The following is a 17256-nucleotide window of genomic DNA, read 5'->3' on the forward strand; positions in this document are numbered from 1 at the left end:
TAATTTCCTCTATTGTATAATGTTATAGTTTTCTTGTGCGAGGGATTGGTAGTAGGGCAAAAACTGAAATCTACGTGAATAACTTTATGGTCACTAATTTCATGCAGATAGTTAATCGAAGACATGCTATTGGGATGGGTCGTCAGTATTAAATCCAAAATGTTAGCGGAATCGCAAGTTACACGCGTTGGCTGAGTTATTAATTGCGTTAGGTTATAATCAAGGCAAACATTAAGAAAGTCTCTGGCTTCAGCTGTGTTAGCCGTTGCAGTTTCTTCGCTCCAATTAATACCAGGAAAATTAAAATCACCAAAAAGAACGAGATCGGCTTTAGGATAGGTCAAGGTGAGTTGGTTTAGATTATTATTAAGTGCGCGGGAAAAGTTAGGATTGTTATATGGGGGCCTATAGCAAACACCCAATAATACAGATTGTGGTAAAGCTTGGATTAGTAGCCATAATATTTCCAAGTCGGAGTCAATGTTAACTTCAGAACACGGTAATTGTTTACTGGTTGCAATGAGAACACCGCCCCCACGAGTGCCTTTGCGGTCATTCCGATACACATTGAAATTCGGTAGATCGGCTAGTACTTCTGCGTCGGCAACATCACTTGATAGCCACGTTTCGGTTAGTATCAGAATATTGCTATCAGAAGACTTGACAAGATAGGACAGGTGCTCACGTTTGGGTATGAAACTTCGAATGTTAGTGAAGATTACGGAAAAAGAAAGGTTAGCTTTTGATCTAGGGTGAAAACTGGTGATAACTGCTTGACGCTGATGTGATTGCTACTGGATTTCTTGTACTGTTCTTGAGGTTTCATTGAAAAGATACCGTTTCGACCCGATGTGAAGCGTTTTGTAGCGCAGAGAAAATGGAACAGATTTCTGTCTTGCAAATTTGACCAAATGACTTCTGGCGTTCTGAACCTTGCGTGAGAAATCCTCACCTACACTATAGGGTGTTCCCTTCAATTTACGTCCACTTGAAAGGATAGAGTCTTTTATTTTGTGGAACGCGAATTTCGCTATTATCGGCCTACATCTCCCGTCTGTGTGGTGGCCTAAGCGATGCGCACGGTCGATTTCTTTAGGGTGAATATCTATACCTAAATGGTCCCTGCAATGTTGAATGATTATTTTCTCAGATTCGGCATACGATTCAGATGGCTTGGCGTCTGGAAGGCCGTAGAAAATTAGATTGTTACGTCGTGACCTATTTTCGGCGTCATCCAAACGTGCTTCAATATCGTCGGTTAGGCGTGCAGTATGAACGGTGTTATTTTTGATAAGTTCTAATTCGGCTTGGAGGGATGGCAGAGAATGGTAATGTTTTTCAATGTCGGCCATTCTCTTAGTTAAGTCAGATAGGGCTTGCTCTGTTGTGAATAGCTGGTTCTTTAGACCCTGCACTTGGCTTATTAGCGTTGACTGGCCCGCGGAAAGTTTTTGTAGTTCCACGAGAATAGGATCAGGGCCGGGGTTTGACTCTACGTCACCCGATAACAAAAGCAACAACAACTGAACAACACCAGCACACTCAATAACGGTCGCACAGCAGCAACGTGGGCTCGGTAGCTGCAGCAAGAAGTAATTACTTGTCTTCTTAGAAAAAAGTGATTCTGATACACCAACCTGCATAGCAAGAAGTAGCGGGTTTGTAGGTGACGACACTAAGCAGCCACCAAGCCCACGAAGCGCGGCTGACAGTTGCAGCTTATTTATAGTTGGCAACGCAGCTGATGTTGGTGACGACGGCGCTGACGATCCACCATCCAGGGCCAGGCACAGTGGCAGTGGCGACAGGAAAGCAGATAGCGGCGGGTTCAAGCTTGATACGTTGACGGTTGTCAGCTGGATAGTGGGCGGAGCGGAGTTGTAGCACAGCAATCCACAGGCCGGCGGTGTGTCAGCAGAAGTAGCCACACCGGCAGCAAGGAGCAGATGGACGAGGACGGAGGGTAACATCTGCATAGCAAGAAGTAGCGGGTTTGTAGGTGACGACACTAAGCAGCCACCAAGCCCACCAAAATCCCGTAGTGGCCTGGATCGCGGTGTTGTACGCGAACGTGATGAAACGGAAGGATGCGGTCCCAGTTACCATGTTCAGATATCCCGTACATCGACATCATGTCACCAAGTGTGCGGTAAAATTCCTCTTAGAGCCCGTTAATCTGGGGATGGTATGCCGTGCTTGTCCGATGAATAATATGGCATTCCGAGAGCAAACTTTCGATGACTTCGGAGAGGAAGGCGCGACCTCGACCGCTGAGGAGTTCTCGAGGTGCGCCGTGTCGAAGCAAGAAGCGATGTAGGACGAAAAAGGCTACATCCTGTGCTGTAGCACTTGGTAAAGCAGCAGTTTCGGCGTAGCGTGTCAAATGGTGAACAACAACTACGATCCACCGATTACCGTCTGGCGTCATAGGAAGCGGGCCGTATAGGTTGATGCCGACACGATCGAAGCGTGTGACAGGCCACGGGAGCGGCTGCAAGGCACCAGACGGGCGTAAAGGCGGCGATTTGCGGCGTTGACAGTCAAGACAGTCAAAATTGTACATGCCACGCACATAGTAGCGGTGGCGAATTCGTTCGTACGTCTTGAAGACTCCGGCGTGGCCACACTGCGGATCGTTGTAGAAAGCGGCACATATTTGTGACCTTAAGTTTCGGGGTATCACCAGAAGTCACCGACGGCCTTCAGGAGAGTAATTGCGTCGGTGGAGCGGCTGGTCACGAATGGCGAAATGAACTGCTTGGCGTTGGAGGGTTCGGGATACAGGGATGGTCGATGATCCAGATAGATAGTCGAAAAGAGAAGCGATCCATGGGTCACGACGTTGTGCGGTGGCAAAGGAGTCCATGGCGAAAGATGACATGGAGTGTGCGGAAGTTGTTCCGCAGGCCGAGTCTGGAGGTAAAGGTGAACAAGACAGGGCGTCTGCGTCGAATTGTGTTCGCGCGCTGCGGTATACGACGCGAATATCGTACTCCAGGATGCGTAATGCCCAACGGGCTAGGCGGCCAGTGGGATCTTTCAGCTTGGCAAGCCAACAAAGCGCGTGGTGATCTCTGACCAAGTCGAATGGGCACCCGTACAGGTATGGTCGGAACTTGCCAAGTGCCCATACTAAGGCCAAGCACTCTTTTTCAGTCACGCTCTAATTGGCCTCAGGCTTCGACAGCGTGCGACTCGCATAGGCGCCTACGTATTCGGGGTAGCCGGGCTTTCGCTGGGCGAGGACGGCGCCGAGACCGACTACGCTGGCACCTGTGTGTACCTCAATTGCAGCTGACAGGTCGAAATGGCGAAGAATAGGAGGGGAGGTTAGAAGACGACGCAGCGTAGCAAAGGTGGAGTCACATGCAGGGGATTAGGAGGAGAGGGCGGTGTAACAGCGTAGAAGCTGAATTAATGGCGCCATGATCGATGCGAAATTTCGAACAAAGCGCCGGAAATATGAGCATAGGCCCACAAAACTTCGAAGTTCTTTGATGGTCTGAGGCTTCGGAAACTCAGCGACTGCTGGAAGTTTTGTAGGACCGGGTAGAACGCCGTGCTTGGACACAACGTGGCCTAAAATAGTGAGCTCTCGCGCGGCGAAGCGGCACTTCTTGAGGTTGAGTTGGAGGCCAGCGTTCGTTAGACAGGTTAAAACAAGTCTGAGGCGGAGCAGGTGATTCGGAAAATCAGGCTAGAAAACCACGACATCAATGAGGTAACAAAGACCTATAGACCACTTGAGGCCAAGCAGCGTGTTGTTCATGAGTCGTTCAAAGGTGGAAGGGGCGTTACAAAGCTCGAAAGGCATTACGTTAAATTCAAATAAGCCGTCAGGCGTAATGAATGCCTATTTTCTGGCGATCAGCTGCAGCCATCGGTACCTGCCAGTACCCGGAACGCAAGTCAAGGGATGAGAAGAATTCTGCTCCCTAAAGACTGTCGAGGGCGTCATCGATGCGCGGCAAAGGATAGACGTCTTTGCGCGTTACCTTATTTAACCGACGGTAGTCGACGCAAAAGCGAAGAGACCAGTCCTTCTTGCGAACGAGAACGACAGGAGATGCTCAGGGACTGTGCGAAGGTTGAATAACGTCACGGCGCAGGTTATCCTCGACTTGGGTGGTAATGACATGACGCTCTTCGGCAGAGACGTGGTACGGTCGTTGATGTAACGGCTGATGTGAACCGGTGTCAATGTAGTGCTGCACTTCCGACGTGCGGCCCAAGTGAGGTTGTGAATCGTCGTAGGAACTTCTAAAGTGGTGCAGGAGATCAAGAAGGTCGGTGCGTTGGGCAGGCGTGAGGGTATCGGCGATGGCACTCGAGAATGCAACCCTGGACGTCTCCTCAAGCGCGCAAAAGCGAAGATGAGTGGCCGGAGTCGAGATCAAGAGTCTCTGGGGACGTCAACAAAAGACGAAGAGTCGAGGAGTTCCACGAGGCAAAGGCATGGCCCAACGAGGAACGTTGTAGGCGCACAGAGGGGATTGCAAAAGTACATGTTGCTGCAGCCGCTGGCCATGTCAAGTATTGCGAACGGTACTGGGAGACATTTACAGCTCATTAAGACGTCGGACGGTGTGAAGAGGACCGTCGCATCATTGATGGTATCGCAAGAGACGGGTACGAGGGCGAAGGCGCCAGGTGGAATATCTGTGTCCTCGCGCACGGTAAGTTCACAAGGCCGGTCACAATCTTCGTGCAAGGGTGCGTCACAAGGGGGAAATTCAACTTCGGCGCGTGCGAATTCGACCACGGCTTTCTGACGGGATAAGAAGTCACATCCGAGGATGACGTCATGCGAGCAGGTGGGAAGAAGAATACACTCGACGATATAAACAATGCCGTGAATAAGCACACGTACAGTACAGGCTGCGTGCGGAGTGACGTGCTGCGCGCTTGCTGTACGAAGCGACAGTCCAGAAAGTGGCGTGGTGCCCTTACGCAGTGAACGGCACAGTTTGGCGGCTATCACTGAAACTGCTGCGCCGGTATCCACACGAGCGAATGCAGGAACACATTCTACACAAATTTCGACCACGTTAGCAGGACAGGTGCGAGGACTTAGACAGTTCGAATGGGGCGCAGTTCTTGCCTCTTGAACTGCGACGTTCAGTCTTCCTCGTCAAGTGGTGCGTGTCGTCGACGCATTGGGGAGAGCGAGCGTCGGCGAGGGGATGGCGAGTGGCGCGAAGGGAAATCTGGGAGGTCAGCACGAGCATACGGTTGGGGGGAAGGAGCGGCGTATTGGCGAAAGGGCTGGCTGCCGTACTGGAAGGGCCGAGATGCGTCGCCGAACGCTTGAGGCCGCCGGCGGCAATATCGGGCAACGTGTCTGGGAGTACAGATGGGAAGATTGTCAGGCGTCCTCCAAGGATTAGCTCTCGGTGCGGTCCAAGATGCTGCATGGGCTCCCGGTGGCACGGGTTCGAAATGGGTCGCGAAATTCGCTGGCGGAGGCCTGCGTAGTGCTACGCGTACGTAAGAGGCGCGGCCACAGGCAGGACTGGCTACGCATAGGTGATAGGCGTGGCGACAGGCTGCAGTGCCAGCGCAGAGTTAAAATTCACGGCTGCAGGGGGCTGATGGTGTGCGGAAGGGACAACTTGAGCGACCTCTTCAGAAATGAGAGTGCCGAGCGTGTTTGGAAGGCGGGAGGTGGGCTCCTGAGTGAAGGGGCCTAAAGAAAGTTGGCGGGCAACTTCCTCATGCACGAAATCCTTGACACAGTGAAAGAATGAGGATGGGTCGTACATGCTGTCAAGGCTTACCACCAAGTCGTCGCTTCCCAGAGCACGCCGAGTGGAAGCGCGTGCCTTTTTAACTCATCATAGCTTTGTCATTGGCTGACGACTTTGGACACAGTGCGCGGATTCCTGGCTAGGAGCATCTGGAATGCTCCGTCATCGATGCTTTTCAGTATATGGTGAATTCGCTCAGCTTCGGGCATTGCGGCGTTGACTCGTTTTATTTATTTATTTATTTAGTTATTTATTCATTATACATACTTTCAAGTCCCTAAGGCACTACAGAAAGGAGTGGTACATAACAAACAATGTATTATGCAGACAATGGTATGCAGGCAACGTTAAGCGATAGCGTGGTAGAGTGCTGTTTTGAATGAAGTTACATCTGTGATCTCAATGATGGAAGCAGGAAGGTGGTTCCAGTAGACATTTGTGCGGGATAAAAAAGATTCTTGATACTTGTTCGTTCGGGAGGATGGGACGGCAACATTATATCTGTGGTCTGAACGGGATGAAGTTTAGGAAGGTGGGGTGATAAGTTGATTCTTGAGCAGCGAGTTTGAGTGATAAACCTTGTGAATTAGGCAAAGACGAGCACATTTGCGGCGTAAAGAAAGATCTGGCAGATTCAGGGTTGTTTTCATACATGTAACACTGGAATGGCGGGAATAGTTAGATAAAATAAAGCGAGCTGCTCGATTTTGAATTGCTTCAAGCGTTACGGTGAGTGATGCTTGATTGTTATCCCAAATGGCAGATGCGTATTCAAATTTTGAGCGAACTAGGGTCTTGTAGAGCGTCAATTTTACCGAAGTAGGAACGGTAGAAAAGTTACGACGAAGATATCCTAATATACGATTAGCATTAGCAGTAATTTAATTAGTATGCAAATTCCACGAAAGATCATTAGTTATGTGAAGGCCAAGATATTTGGGAGCGTTAACGGATGCTAATGAACTGTCATTCAGTACATATCGACACTGATTGCTATTGCTGGTTTTACGTGATATGCGCATTGATTTACACTTGTTAGCGTGAAGTTTCATAAGCCATTTTTTAGACCAGAGTGATATATTGTGAAGATCTCCTTGCAGTTTATCTGAATCATCAGGGTTAGTAATCTTTCGGTATATTACGCAATCGTCTGCGAACAGATTAATTGATGATGTCTTTACACAGCTAGGGAGATCATTAATATAAATCAAGAAGAGTAGAGGCCCCAAGGTGGAGCCTTGTGGCACTCCGGATGTAACTGTTAGCAATGCAGATGAAAAGTTATTGGTTGTGACATACTGAGTTCGATTAGAAAGAAACTGTTTAATCCAAGACAATACATTTGGGTCAATATTAAGTTGATTAAGTTTATGGATAAGTAGGTTATGATATACGGTATCGAAAGCTTCGGCAAAATCTAAAAAATACAGTCAATATCGAATCCTTGATCTAAGGCGGCAAACAAATCGTTAGTGAAACAAAGAAGTTGAGTATTGCATGAAAAAGTTTTTCTAAAACCGTGTTGAGATGGATGGAAGAAGGAGTTGCTTTCCAGGAAATCGATGAGGTGAGAATAGATTACGTGTTCTAAGAGTTTGCATGCAATGCTGGTTAATGAGATGGGTCGATAGTTCTCGGGACATACTGCGTTACCTGATTTATGGACTGGAACCACCCTCGCCGTTTTCCAGTCTGAAGGAAGCGATGAGCACTGTACTGACTGAGTATACAGTTTAGATAGAATAATAGATGAACATAATGCAGTACATTTTAACATTTTTGAATTAATAAGATCAGGACCTGCAGAAGCTGAGATCTTTTGATTATCAATCAAACGGTTATTACCAACCCAATCAAATAATATGGGATCCATAGCACAGAACAAGGAATCAGGAATGTTTGGTAAATCGGCAAAGTTATCATCACAAAAGAATGAGTTAAACACTTCATTTAACACAGTGCAACACTGGTTTTCGTCAACATCACTGCCATCTTCATGAACTTAATGAATGGAGTCAGCTTTCTTGTCGCCAACAATACTCCAGAAGTTACGTGGGTTAGTTAGTAAGAGCAATGGCAATGTGACATTAAAATAGGCTTTTTTGGCATTGCTAGCCACATAAATGTACTCGGCTTCTGCACGATGGTAAGCATCCCAGCGATCGGCAAGATTGGTTTCTCTGGCTCGACATTTCTTTTTGTTGCGAAGTCGCTTAAGGTAATTATTGAACCAAGGTGAGCGTGAGTCATAAGGAATCTGCCTTCGAGGTACATATCGGTCAATTAGGTCGAACAATTTATTTTTGTAGAGCTGCCAGTTTTCTTCGACAGATCGTTCATCGAATTTGATAAGGTAGTTGCTGGTAAACGCTTCCAGTTGACTGGTCATTGAGGGTATGTCAGCGCGGTTATAGTCAACAATAATTTTAGATCGTCTCTTGGTAGATACATGCATATTAAACGTGAAATTAATAATGGAGTGATCACTTACGCCTTGGAGGTAAGTTAGTTTACAAACAAGGTCAGACACAGTGGTGAAAATAAGTTCCAGGATGTTAGATGACGTAGAAGTTGTACGGGTGGGTTCATGTACTAACTCTGACAAGTTAAAGTCTGAACAGATATTCAGAAATTGTGCATCCTCGGATGAGCTTTTTGCCAGGGTATGGAACCCGAAATCACTTCTCGACAAATTATTAGGAAAATTGAAGTCCCCCAGAATAAACAAAGGTGACGTAGGGTACCGAACAGTTAGATTGTTGAGAACATCATGTAAATCTTCGCAGAAAGATTTTGGTGCTGTTGGGGGTCTATAGCAAGCGCAAGAAATGCAGTCACGATTATCAATAACAACACGTACGCACACACGTTCTAAAGCAGACACTACTGGAACATTAGATGAAGAACGTTGATCATTCACAGCAATTAAAACACCCCCGCCAGCACGAACATCACGGTCGAACCGGTAGATCTTGTAGTTGTTTTCACATTCGAAAATCTCAGCGTTTCTTATTTTTGCCGAAAGCCAGGTTTCTGAAAGGACAACTATGTCAGCTGAGCATGCGTCAATGCGAGATGATAAAGTTGTTCGTTTATTGAGAATACTGCGTGCATTGGGGTGAAAAAGATTGAAGCACCATCTGCAGATAGGGGAGATAGCTACGCCGATCGGTCATGCGCTGGGTTAGCAGGTGCTTTGCGAGTAGGAGCTGCACGCGCCTCTCCAGGGGATACCAGTTCACAAGCAGTGTCAGTAACTGCGCTGTATATGTAGGCTTTATTGTTAATGACTAGTTTATTAAAGCGAAGTGAAAAAGCCTGGCTGCTAGACTTGCCAAATTCGAGAAGTTTTTTTCGTGTCAATCGCGTTGCCCTGCAGAAATCTTCGCTAATGGAAACACCTGTACTTTTCAATTTAGATTTCTGTGAGAAAATACTTTCTTTGGTTTTGAAGGAACAAAACTTCACGATGATTGGGCGTGTCTTATTTGCAACATAAGCACCCAACCTATGTGCTCTCTCCACCATGCCATCTGCAATACGCAAATTTAAATGACCTGAGAGAAGCTCACAGATATGCTCTTCCGATTGTGTCCAAGTCTCGGAAACACCGTCCGGGATGCTAAAAAACAGTAAATTATGTCGCCGTGACCTATCCTCTAGATCATCAAGACGCGAGGCCAACGCAATACTTTCAGACTTAACGGCCTGGGCAACAGAACTACTGATATCTGCTGTACGCAGCGCTGTTTCAAGACATTCGACAGTAGATTCAAGATTTGCAAATCTGCATGCAAGATCTGCGACTGTATGTGAAAGCTCCTCTTGGTTTTCTTTTAGCTCAGCAAATGCATGCATCACCTCTGAGTGGCGACTGTCGATTTTCGTTGAAAGGGCTCCTATGGCGTTTACAAAGGTCCACGACGTCTTCAATGTAGCTTCTGAATGTTTCTGCCGTCTGCTGTGCTCGGGCGCGCAAGCGTTGCTCAGCGAGCAGCTTGCGAACAGCGAGTCGGCCGAACACTTCCGTAAAGGTTGTCTTGAAGATTGACCATGTGTGTAGGTCACTTTCGTGGTTGTGAAACCAGAGTTGGGCAATACCAGCAAGATAAAAGATGACGTCGGTTAACTTCGCTGGATCATCCCACTTGTGCGCGCTTACCCGTTCATATGACGCCAACCAGTCTTCTACGTCTTCGTCGTCTGCACCGCTGAAGATCTTCGGGTCCCGTTTTCGTGAAACGCCGGTGCAGGTGACGCACTGTGGCGTCGGCGCCGTTTGGGATGAGCTGTCGGTCATAGCGGGCGGTAGCGTTCTTGATCGCAGCTCCAGGGTTTCAAGCAAGGGGATTTGAGTCCCCGCACCTCCAAAAATTGAGAAGAGGTTATTGGCGGCTCCTAATGCAACAAGCAGTGACCGGGAACGGCGAGACAGCCAGAAGCACTGTCCAAAAAGACGACATCAATCAACAGTGCGAGCGGAGCCGAGCCACGCGTTGGCGATGCGGCTGTGCCGCGAGGCGCGTCTTCTTCTTCAGAGAGCATATAATGCTTTACCATTAATGGAATGGAATGGAAAAGTTTATTGGTTCTTGAAGATATTAGCGGGTTGAGGACTAAGTCTCCATTCTTGAAAACTTTGGGTCCTCTTCAGCCTTGGGTGGGCCTCTAGTCCAGGGCACCACTGAGTCGGGCCACCTCGCTTGCGTGAGCTATGAGGGCCCTTTGGACCCTTAGCTCGCAGCTGGTGAGCCGGCTCTCCCATTGCGCCGTACTTGGTGTTGTATGTTTGTGGAATGACTTGTTTCTCTCGCATTCCCATGTGATGTGATATAGTGTTGGCTTTGCTCCGCACCACGGGCATACGGCACAATATTGTGTGGGGAACATCCTGGTTAGTATGTAAAGATTTGGAAAGGAACCCGTCTGCAGTCTACGCCATCCTGCGGCTTCCTCCTTCGTCAACGCTTTGTGTGGTGGGGGTTATTGGAATTTTAGCCCTGTATATAGGTTTAGCAGCTCTGAATAACTGTCCCCGCAAGTAATCTGAGGCTCTCCCGGGGGGACTGAGGTGCCCGCTCGGATGGTTAAGCATCGAGCTAAGCTGTCCGCCCCTGCATTGCCCTGAATCCGTGCGTGGCTTGGTATCCAGATTATGTTGTTTGTAGGTTGTCCTTCATAGAGCGGGGCTCTACTAAGGATCTTGAGTGCCGTGCTGCTTATTCTACCCCTGATATAATTTCGGCACGCCTCTTGTGAGTCTGTTAGGATGTTGAGGGATTTTCCTATCCTGTATCCTTCCTCTGCTGCCAGTGCGACAGCTATTTCCTCTGCTTCGGTTATGTCTGATACCGTTGCCGTGAGACTCGTAATTAGTTTGCTTTGATTATTAGCTACTACCGCTACTGAGTGTTTCCTGTCTTCTTTTGGATAGAGGGAAGCATCTGTGTAGACTGTGTTGTCTCTCTGCCCCATCGTTTTTTCATAGAATTCTGCCCTTGCCTGTCTCCTGCTAGTATGGAGATTGGGGTTCATATTGCGGGGGACAGGTTGTATGCGTAGTATCTTCCTTAGCAGGTCCGGTATTGTTGCCCTACTACTTTGCGGTTGTTCTATTTGCCAACCCAACTTTGTCAGGAGCGCCCTTCCTGTTGTGTTACTGAGCCTTGGCGCTTGTGCCTTGAGCTGGCATTCTTTTAGTTCTTCAAACGTGTTGCCGATTCCCAGTTGCATCAGCTTGTCAGTGGATGTGTTTCTTGGGAGATGAAGGGCTGTTTTGTATGCCTTCCGAATGATTGCTGTGGCTTGTTCCCTTTCGGCTTTGATGGTTACATGGTACGGCAGGGAGTATGTGACCCGGCTGACCACCAGGCTGTTGAGCAGCCTGTGGGCGTCTTCCTCTTTTATGCCGTATCTCTTGTGCGCAACTCTGATTATCATGCAGCCCACTTGTTCCGCAGCTCTACTCAGCAGGCAGAGGGTGTGGCTGCACCTCCGGCTGCCTTGCAGCCACATATCGAGGATCCTGATCATTTTCCGTGCCGGAATGTTTTGGCCTTCGAGTTGTACTTCGAGTGGGGCATCTGTTGAGTGCCTTCCCACTCTGAGAAGCTCAGACTTCTCCGTGGAACATCTGAGGCCTCTTTGCTGCGTAGATTCCTCGATGCAAGCAGCGGCTGTCTGTAGCGCTTCTTGCTTGTCCCCTAGAGATCTTTTGGTGGTCCAGATGGTTATGTCATCTGCATACATGGCATGACTGATTCCCTGTAAAATAACTGCAGCGCAGGCCGATTCTGCCGACAGCTCGAGACTGAGAAGCAGGTCGTCTTCGTGGAGGCGCACGCGCACATAGTCCAAAAGAAGCACGCAATACGCATATGGGAAAATCATCGACAACTAGCGTGATTCAAACACGTGTAGAGTAAAGATTCAATATCTCAAAAGGAAGTGCCACATACAACGCTGAAATCTGAGCTCACCACATTTTCTCAAAACATAACGAAGCAAGCCGATTTTCTTTAATCTGCAAATAATGCCTCTGCCCATAGACTGATGAAAATTTCGGTAGCATGTTATGTGATGGCCAAAGCTTGCTGCATACTTGGTAATGCGTTAAGTTATATGAACGGACCACTCAGACTTGCTAGACATAACGAGCCGCAGTGTGAAATACACGTGTGGCCCTTTGGGGTGACCTCCTCGAGGACACCTACAAGTGCATATGCACTAGCTAAAGGTGCGGAATGCTTGTCGCCAGTAAGTATTACAAATGTGTTACACAAGCCGAACGCAATTAGGTTGCATCTTCACAGAAGAGGGAAGCAGCACTTACGGTCGAACTCCTTGCTCACACCGCTTCGCACGTCATTTCTCGCTTCACGAGCATCCTCGGCCGTAGTGTACTTTCGAGGCTTACCACGCAATCCGTTAGGCCCCGGGAGAGGGTCCTCCCCCCATCGCCGTCTCTCTCTCTTCGCAGTTCGCCACAACCACCGCTTCGTGACGTCTGTGACGCAACAGCTGCTTTTTCGTCTGCGCGCGCTGCTCGTTCTCATCTCCAACCGCCGCTCGCTTGAAGTTCACATGGTTTTTACACCTGCTTTTCTGTCAGCGCGCGCCGCCGTTCCCCTTTCTACCCGCCTCGCGATTGGAGAAGGTGAGGTTGCTATTTTGACCCCTCGGCTAGACACGGCGCTTTTCCAAGGCCCTGCCGCAACGACCAACCTAAGGCATGCGCCATAAGATCAAAGTAGTCGATTAAGGGCGCAGCTCAAGATTATATTTGTCCGAGTGATGAAGATGTGCAGATTTTATTGGCACAAGAGCCAAATATAGCCAAATAGGGCCAAGCAAAAGATAATAAATTAAGTACGATGGTAGACCGTGACCAATAACAGGGTTGTGAATCGGGATGTGGATGGTACATGTAACATGGCTGTAGAGAGGCCTGAAAAGTTAGTCACTGTAAAGTGCGTAAAATGTAGCGGTACTAAAGCAATGGCAATGTCTAGGGGTATAAGCTATCAGCCTAAAAGTACTTTTACCAAGGGATGATGTACTAAACCTGTGAGAAGCACTAGCACTCGTACCTCCCCAGTGAGCCTTTGAAAGCAAGGGTTGGGGGCCACGTGCTTTACAAGAATGCTGTCGCTGCAGGATCTTCTAGTGAGAGGATGTGCTACGCATACCTTGATCTGATAACGTACAAGGTGCCACACCTCTTAAAACGTTAAAACTAGCCTATTGTGAAATAGTGGTTGAAGGCCGTGGACAGTTGCAGGGTGGATGGGAATGTGGTTTGTGTGCCAGCGAAAAGCACTTTTTTTCGTTATTTCTCGACACTCTAGCAACACGTGAAGGGCCGAAAGCCTCTCGCCACATTTATCGCAGAAAGAAGGATCATCACCGGTTAATAGGGAAAAGTGAGTGCAATAAGTATGGCCTATCCTAAAGAGGCAGGAAATAACCTGTCTGAGTATTTCTTTTAATTGGTGGCCAATTGCCTACGTTTGGCATGATAACGTGATGGTTGTTAAGTGCTTCAGTGTCCCACGTATGTTGCCAATGGCCCCTCGGCTGCTGGCGTCGGAAGGGCCTTAAATCGGTCAGAGGTACAATTTATGGAAGAATTACTTAGGTTTGTAGTCGCTGCTGTGACTATACGGTCGGCAAGCATATCACCCTCGATGCCTCTGTAGCCAGGTACCCATCATAATACACGTTAATGAGATGGGTACAAAGTGCAGAAGATGGAACACAATTCTGTAAAGGCAGGCGGTGGCGTAGCCAGCATTGTTGTTTGGGAGGGGGGGGGCTCACCTTGCAGCTCGGCCTCCTCCTTATAAAATTTTTCGACCGATCAACTACATTAAACATTAATATTATCCGCGTTGCCATTGCCAAAGATACTGCAAACTAATTCTTGAGTGCTACGCACTGTCAAGACAAGCAAAAGATATATTCCTTTCTTTACAAAATGTATTCGTATGGCCCAAAAACTGTGCAAGAAATAATTGATATCACTGCTTCCATGTTTTCGTCTATATTATAGGTAAAAAAACTATCACAAGAACATTAGAACTATATCAATTCAAAACCAGCAAAGCAATGCATGCCGCTTAAACAAAAAAACGTGAAGGGCATGAAGGGATCAAGCTGAGGATAAATATAATAATGAAACTTTGTCATTCAAGAACCTTGTTTACGTTTTTATACATATGTAACGGCCAGCGAAAAATCTCAATGACGCCGTCCTTCGTTTCAATGCATTGCGCACGAGGAGCTGTCAGCGGTTGTGTATTGTGAGTAATTGCATCGATATTACAGTCGCAACAGAGAGCACATATAAAAAGCAGGAGCTCTACAAGCTATACATTGGAAATGCGAAGATGCAAATAGAATTTACATATCCGAAAATACAGCTTGAATAAAGGGCAAAAGTGTGTCACTCCATGTATACACAAAACCTCGCAACAAGGTATTTAAGTATGTGTATAAGTGCCCAATAAATAGATGCATCTAAAGTAAAGTCAGTGTATATAATGTGTTAAACAAGCTAAATACACCGGTTGCGGGATCACAGGTCAGAGATTCCTAAGGCCCGCCCACCTCCCTCCACTCCCCCCGATGCATCGCGCGCGACGGAAGGCGGCGTACTTCCTCCCCGCTTTTCTCGCTTGAGCACACAAGCCTGAGCCAACATCATCGGCTCACCCCCACCCCCCAACCCGCACGCTTTCACTACATACAGCATGTGGCGCGTGGGGGCAATGTTATCGCCCTTGTGCATCATACAGAACATGATGGCGATGGCTGGAATGAGCATGGACTGTCCACATGATCGCTGTAGCATTAACATAAGAGTATCTGGCAAGTGAAGAATCCCCTGGCCCATTACTTTCCCAGAAGAAGTAACAAATTCGAACTTTCACCATGCGACAAGTCACTGCGCCGCAACAATATCGTTTTTTTTTTATTTCGTGGGGCGCGGCAAGGAAATAAAAGAAAAAAGTGCAAAGCAAAGTACGTTGGCCACAATCGAATGCCTACTTTGGGCACCTAACATGGCTACCCAAGGAATCTCGAAGAAAACGTGAGACGTACGTTGGCCACAATCGAATGCCTACTTTGGGCACCTAACGTGGCTACCCAAGGAATCTCGAAGAAAACGTGAGAGGCTTGGTACACAAAGAAACACGCATACTGCTCGGTGTTCTACGCCGGCGAGACAAAATACCTTCCAGAGAGGTTGCGATAATATCAAAGTGAAGGTGATGCCCTCATGCGAAGGCGTTGCCATCCGTCGAATTCCTGCAGTGATGGCGGTGAGCGACCATTGTTTCTTTTTCTCGTCTGCTAGCAAGAAATCGTTTAAAACTCTGCGAGTCCAAAATCCACTCTGCCAGATAAAAAAAAAAAACGCGTGCAGAAGTGCGTCGCGCGGATGTTGTGGCAACCGGAGAAAATCACACGCGCTCTGGCTGGTTCTGGCAGTTCACGAGTAGCGAGAACAGGAAAATTGAAGAGGCTCAATGTGTCCTTGCGAGTGAAAGTCAAAGTAGTAAAAATAGATAAGAACGTAGTTACGTTTGCTGGTTTTAGTGTCTTGACATGAATGCTTTGGCGTAGGTGAAAAAAGGAAATGTTGATATTCTGTTCTTTGAAATGATGGCACAAATGAACCGCCACAATGCTTCGTCTCCTCCGACCTCGCTGCATGCCCTGTCAACATTTATATTGCTTTGAATTTGGCTACTCTCGTTGTGTGGCCGATGTACCACTTTAGAAAAATCAATGCCCCTTCGGCGTCAAATGTTTATAAGAACATTAAACCCACAAAGTTTCGGAATTGAAAATATAAAGAACAACTTAAGAAATGTCAATGATTCGCATCAAAAGTTTGAGAACCTTTCAGCCATGAAGTTAATGAATTGAAATCCATGCGCTCCGTGCATTGCGTGGTCCGCTTGCCATCAAAACGCCCTTAAAGCTTTGTGCTCGGATGGGAATTTGGGCGCTATTTGACACCAAGTGCAAGCGGGTTGCAACGAAATCCAGCCAGAGTTCGCAATGTTCACGCCAAAATGTTATTCCGAGCACGAAAAAGATATTCTAGAGAACATTCAGAATGATTTCCAGCGCCGGGGATTGTTTTGAACAGCGGTGCATGACAGCAAGGAAACATTTTGGGGGAGGCGGGGTGGCTGAGGCGCCATTAGCCTCCCCCTGGCTACGTCCTTGAAGACACGGTTATTATTCCTTTGTAAAGAAATGAAGGCTTCGACAACTTTAATGAATCTGCAAATGTTATTCCTTTTTGTAGTTTTACTTCCCTGATGTATCGTGCAGCCAAGGACAGTGCGTAGGCCTCCGCTGTAAAGATACTTTTTACGGGTGCAAACAGCCGCGTTCTAAGACGGATGGGCTTACTGTAGCATAAGAAACGCTAGCGTGCAACTTTGAAGCAACAGTGTAGAATTCTGAGCTTGAGTGCTTTGGTTGAAGTTACAGGATGTACGTTTTTATATACATTTCGAGGGCGTCCTTTATCACTTCTACAAACCACGTGTCACAATATATCTGCTGCCATAGCCACGGTGATAATAACTTAGGTCTAACCATTTAATAGTATTCAAGTAGTCGGACAGCTATTTCTTCGCAGAGGTTCCTTGCACGCCGAGAAAAGGGTTCTCTCACTGTTGGACGACTCTGGGAAAGTGTCATACAAGTGATATCTTTTTCGGTTCCGTTACAATTATGTTCACGCTTAGATTGGGCTTTCAGGACATACATGAAGCTAGACAACGACCTTTGCAGATGGAGTGACCACTCATTCGATTCTGTATGAAGACTGTGCTCGCCACCGTTGGCATGCGCATCCCAAGTTGGCCAAAGCCAAGAGTATAGGCTCAAGCTTCGCGCAGCTTTGTCAAAGCGAGGATCAGGGTGTGAGCTTTACTCATTGGTCATGTGGTTGAAATATGTCTGGGCTCGGGCGGCGATGAAAGCG

At 47.6% G+C, this 17256-nt stretch overlaps 1 protein-coding gene and 1 long non-coding RNA gene across 4 annotated transcripts in view; one reads left to right on the plus strand and one right to left on the minus strand.

The window, feature by feature from the left end:
• LOC142558056 (uncharacterized) overlaps positions 1-17256 on the plus strand; it is a 120643-nt gene that overhangs the window by 68956 nt on the left and 34431 nt on the right. The window lies entirely within an intron of this gene.
• LOC142558055 (uncharacterized) lies at positions 577-1915 on the minus strand. The gene has a single exon (XM_075670217.1). It carries the CDS (start codon positions 1641-1643, stop codon positions 792-794), a length of 852 nt encoding a protein of 283 aa, XP_075526332.1. The 5' UTR covers positions 1644-1915; the 3' UTR covers positions 577-791.

This window comes from Dermacentor variabilis, chromosome 9 (assembly GCF_050947875.1).
Source record: "Dermacentor variabilis isolate Ectoservices chromosome 9, ASM5094787v1, whole genome shotgun sequence".
Classification (NCBI taxonomy): Eukaryota; Metazoa; Arthropoda; class Arachnida; order Ixodida; family Ixodidae; genus Dermacentor; species Dermacentor variabilis.

Coding starts and splice junctions, on each gene's coding strand:
- LOC142558055 (XM_075670217.1), bottom strand. CDS start 1,643: ATGCAGGTTGGTGTATCAGAATCACTTTTTTCTAAGAAGACAAGTAAT.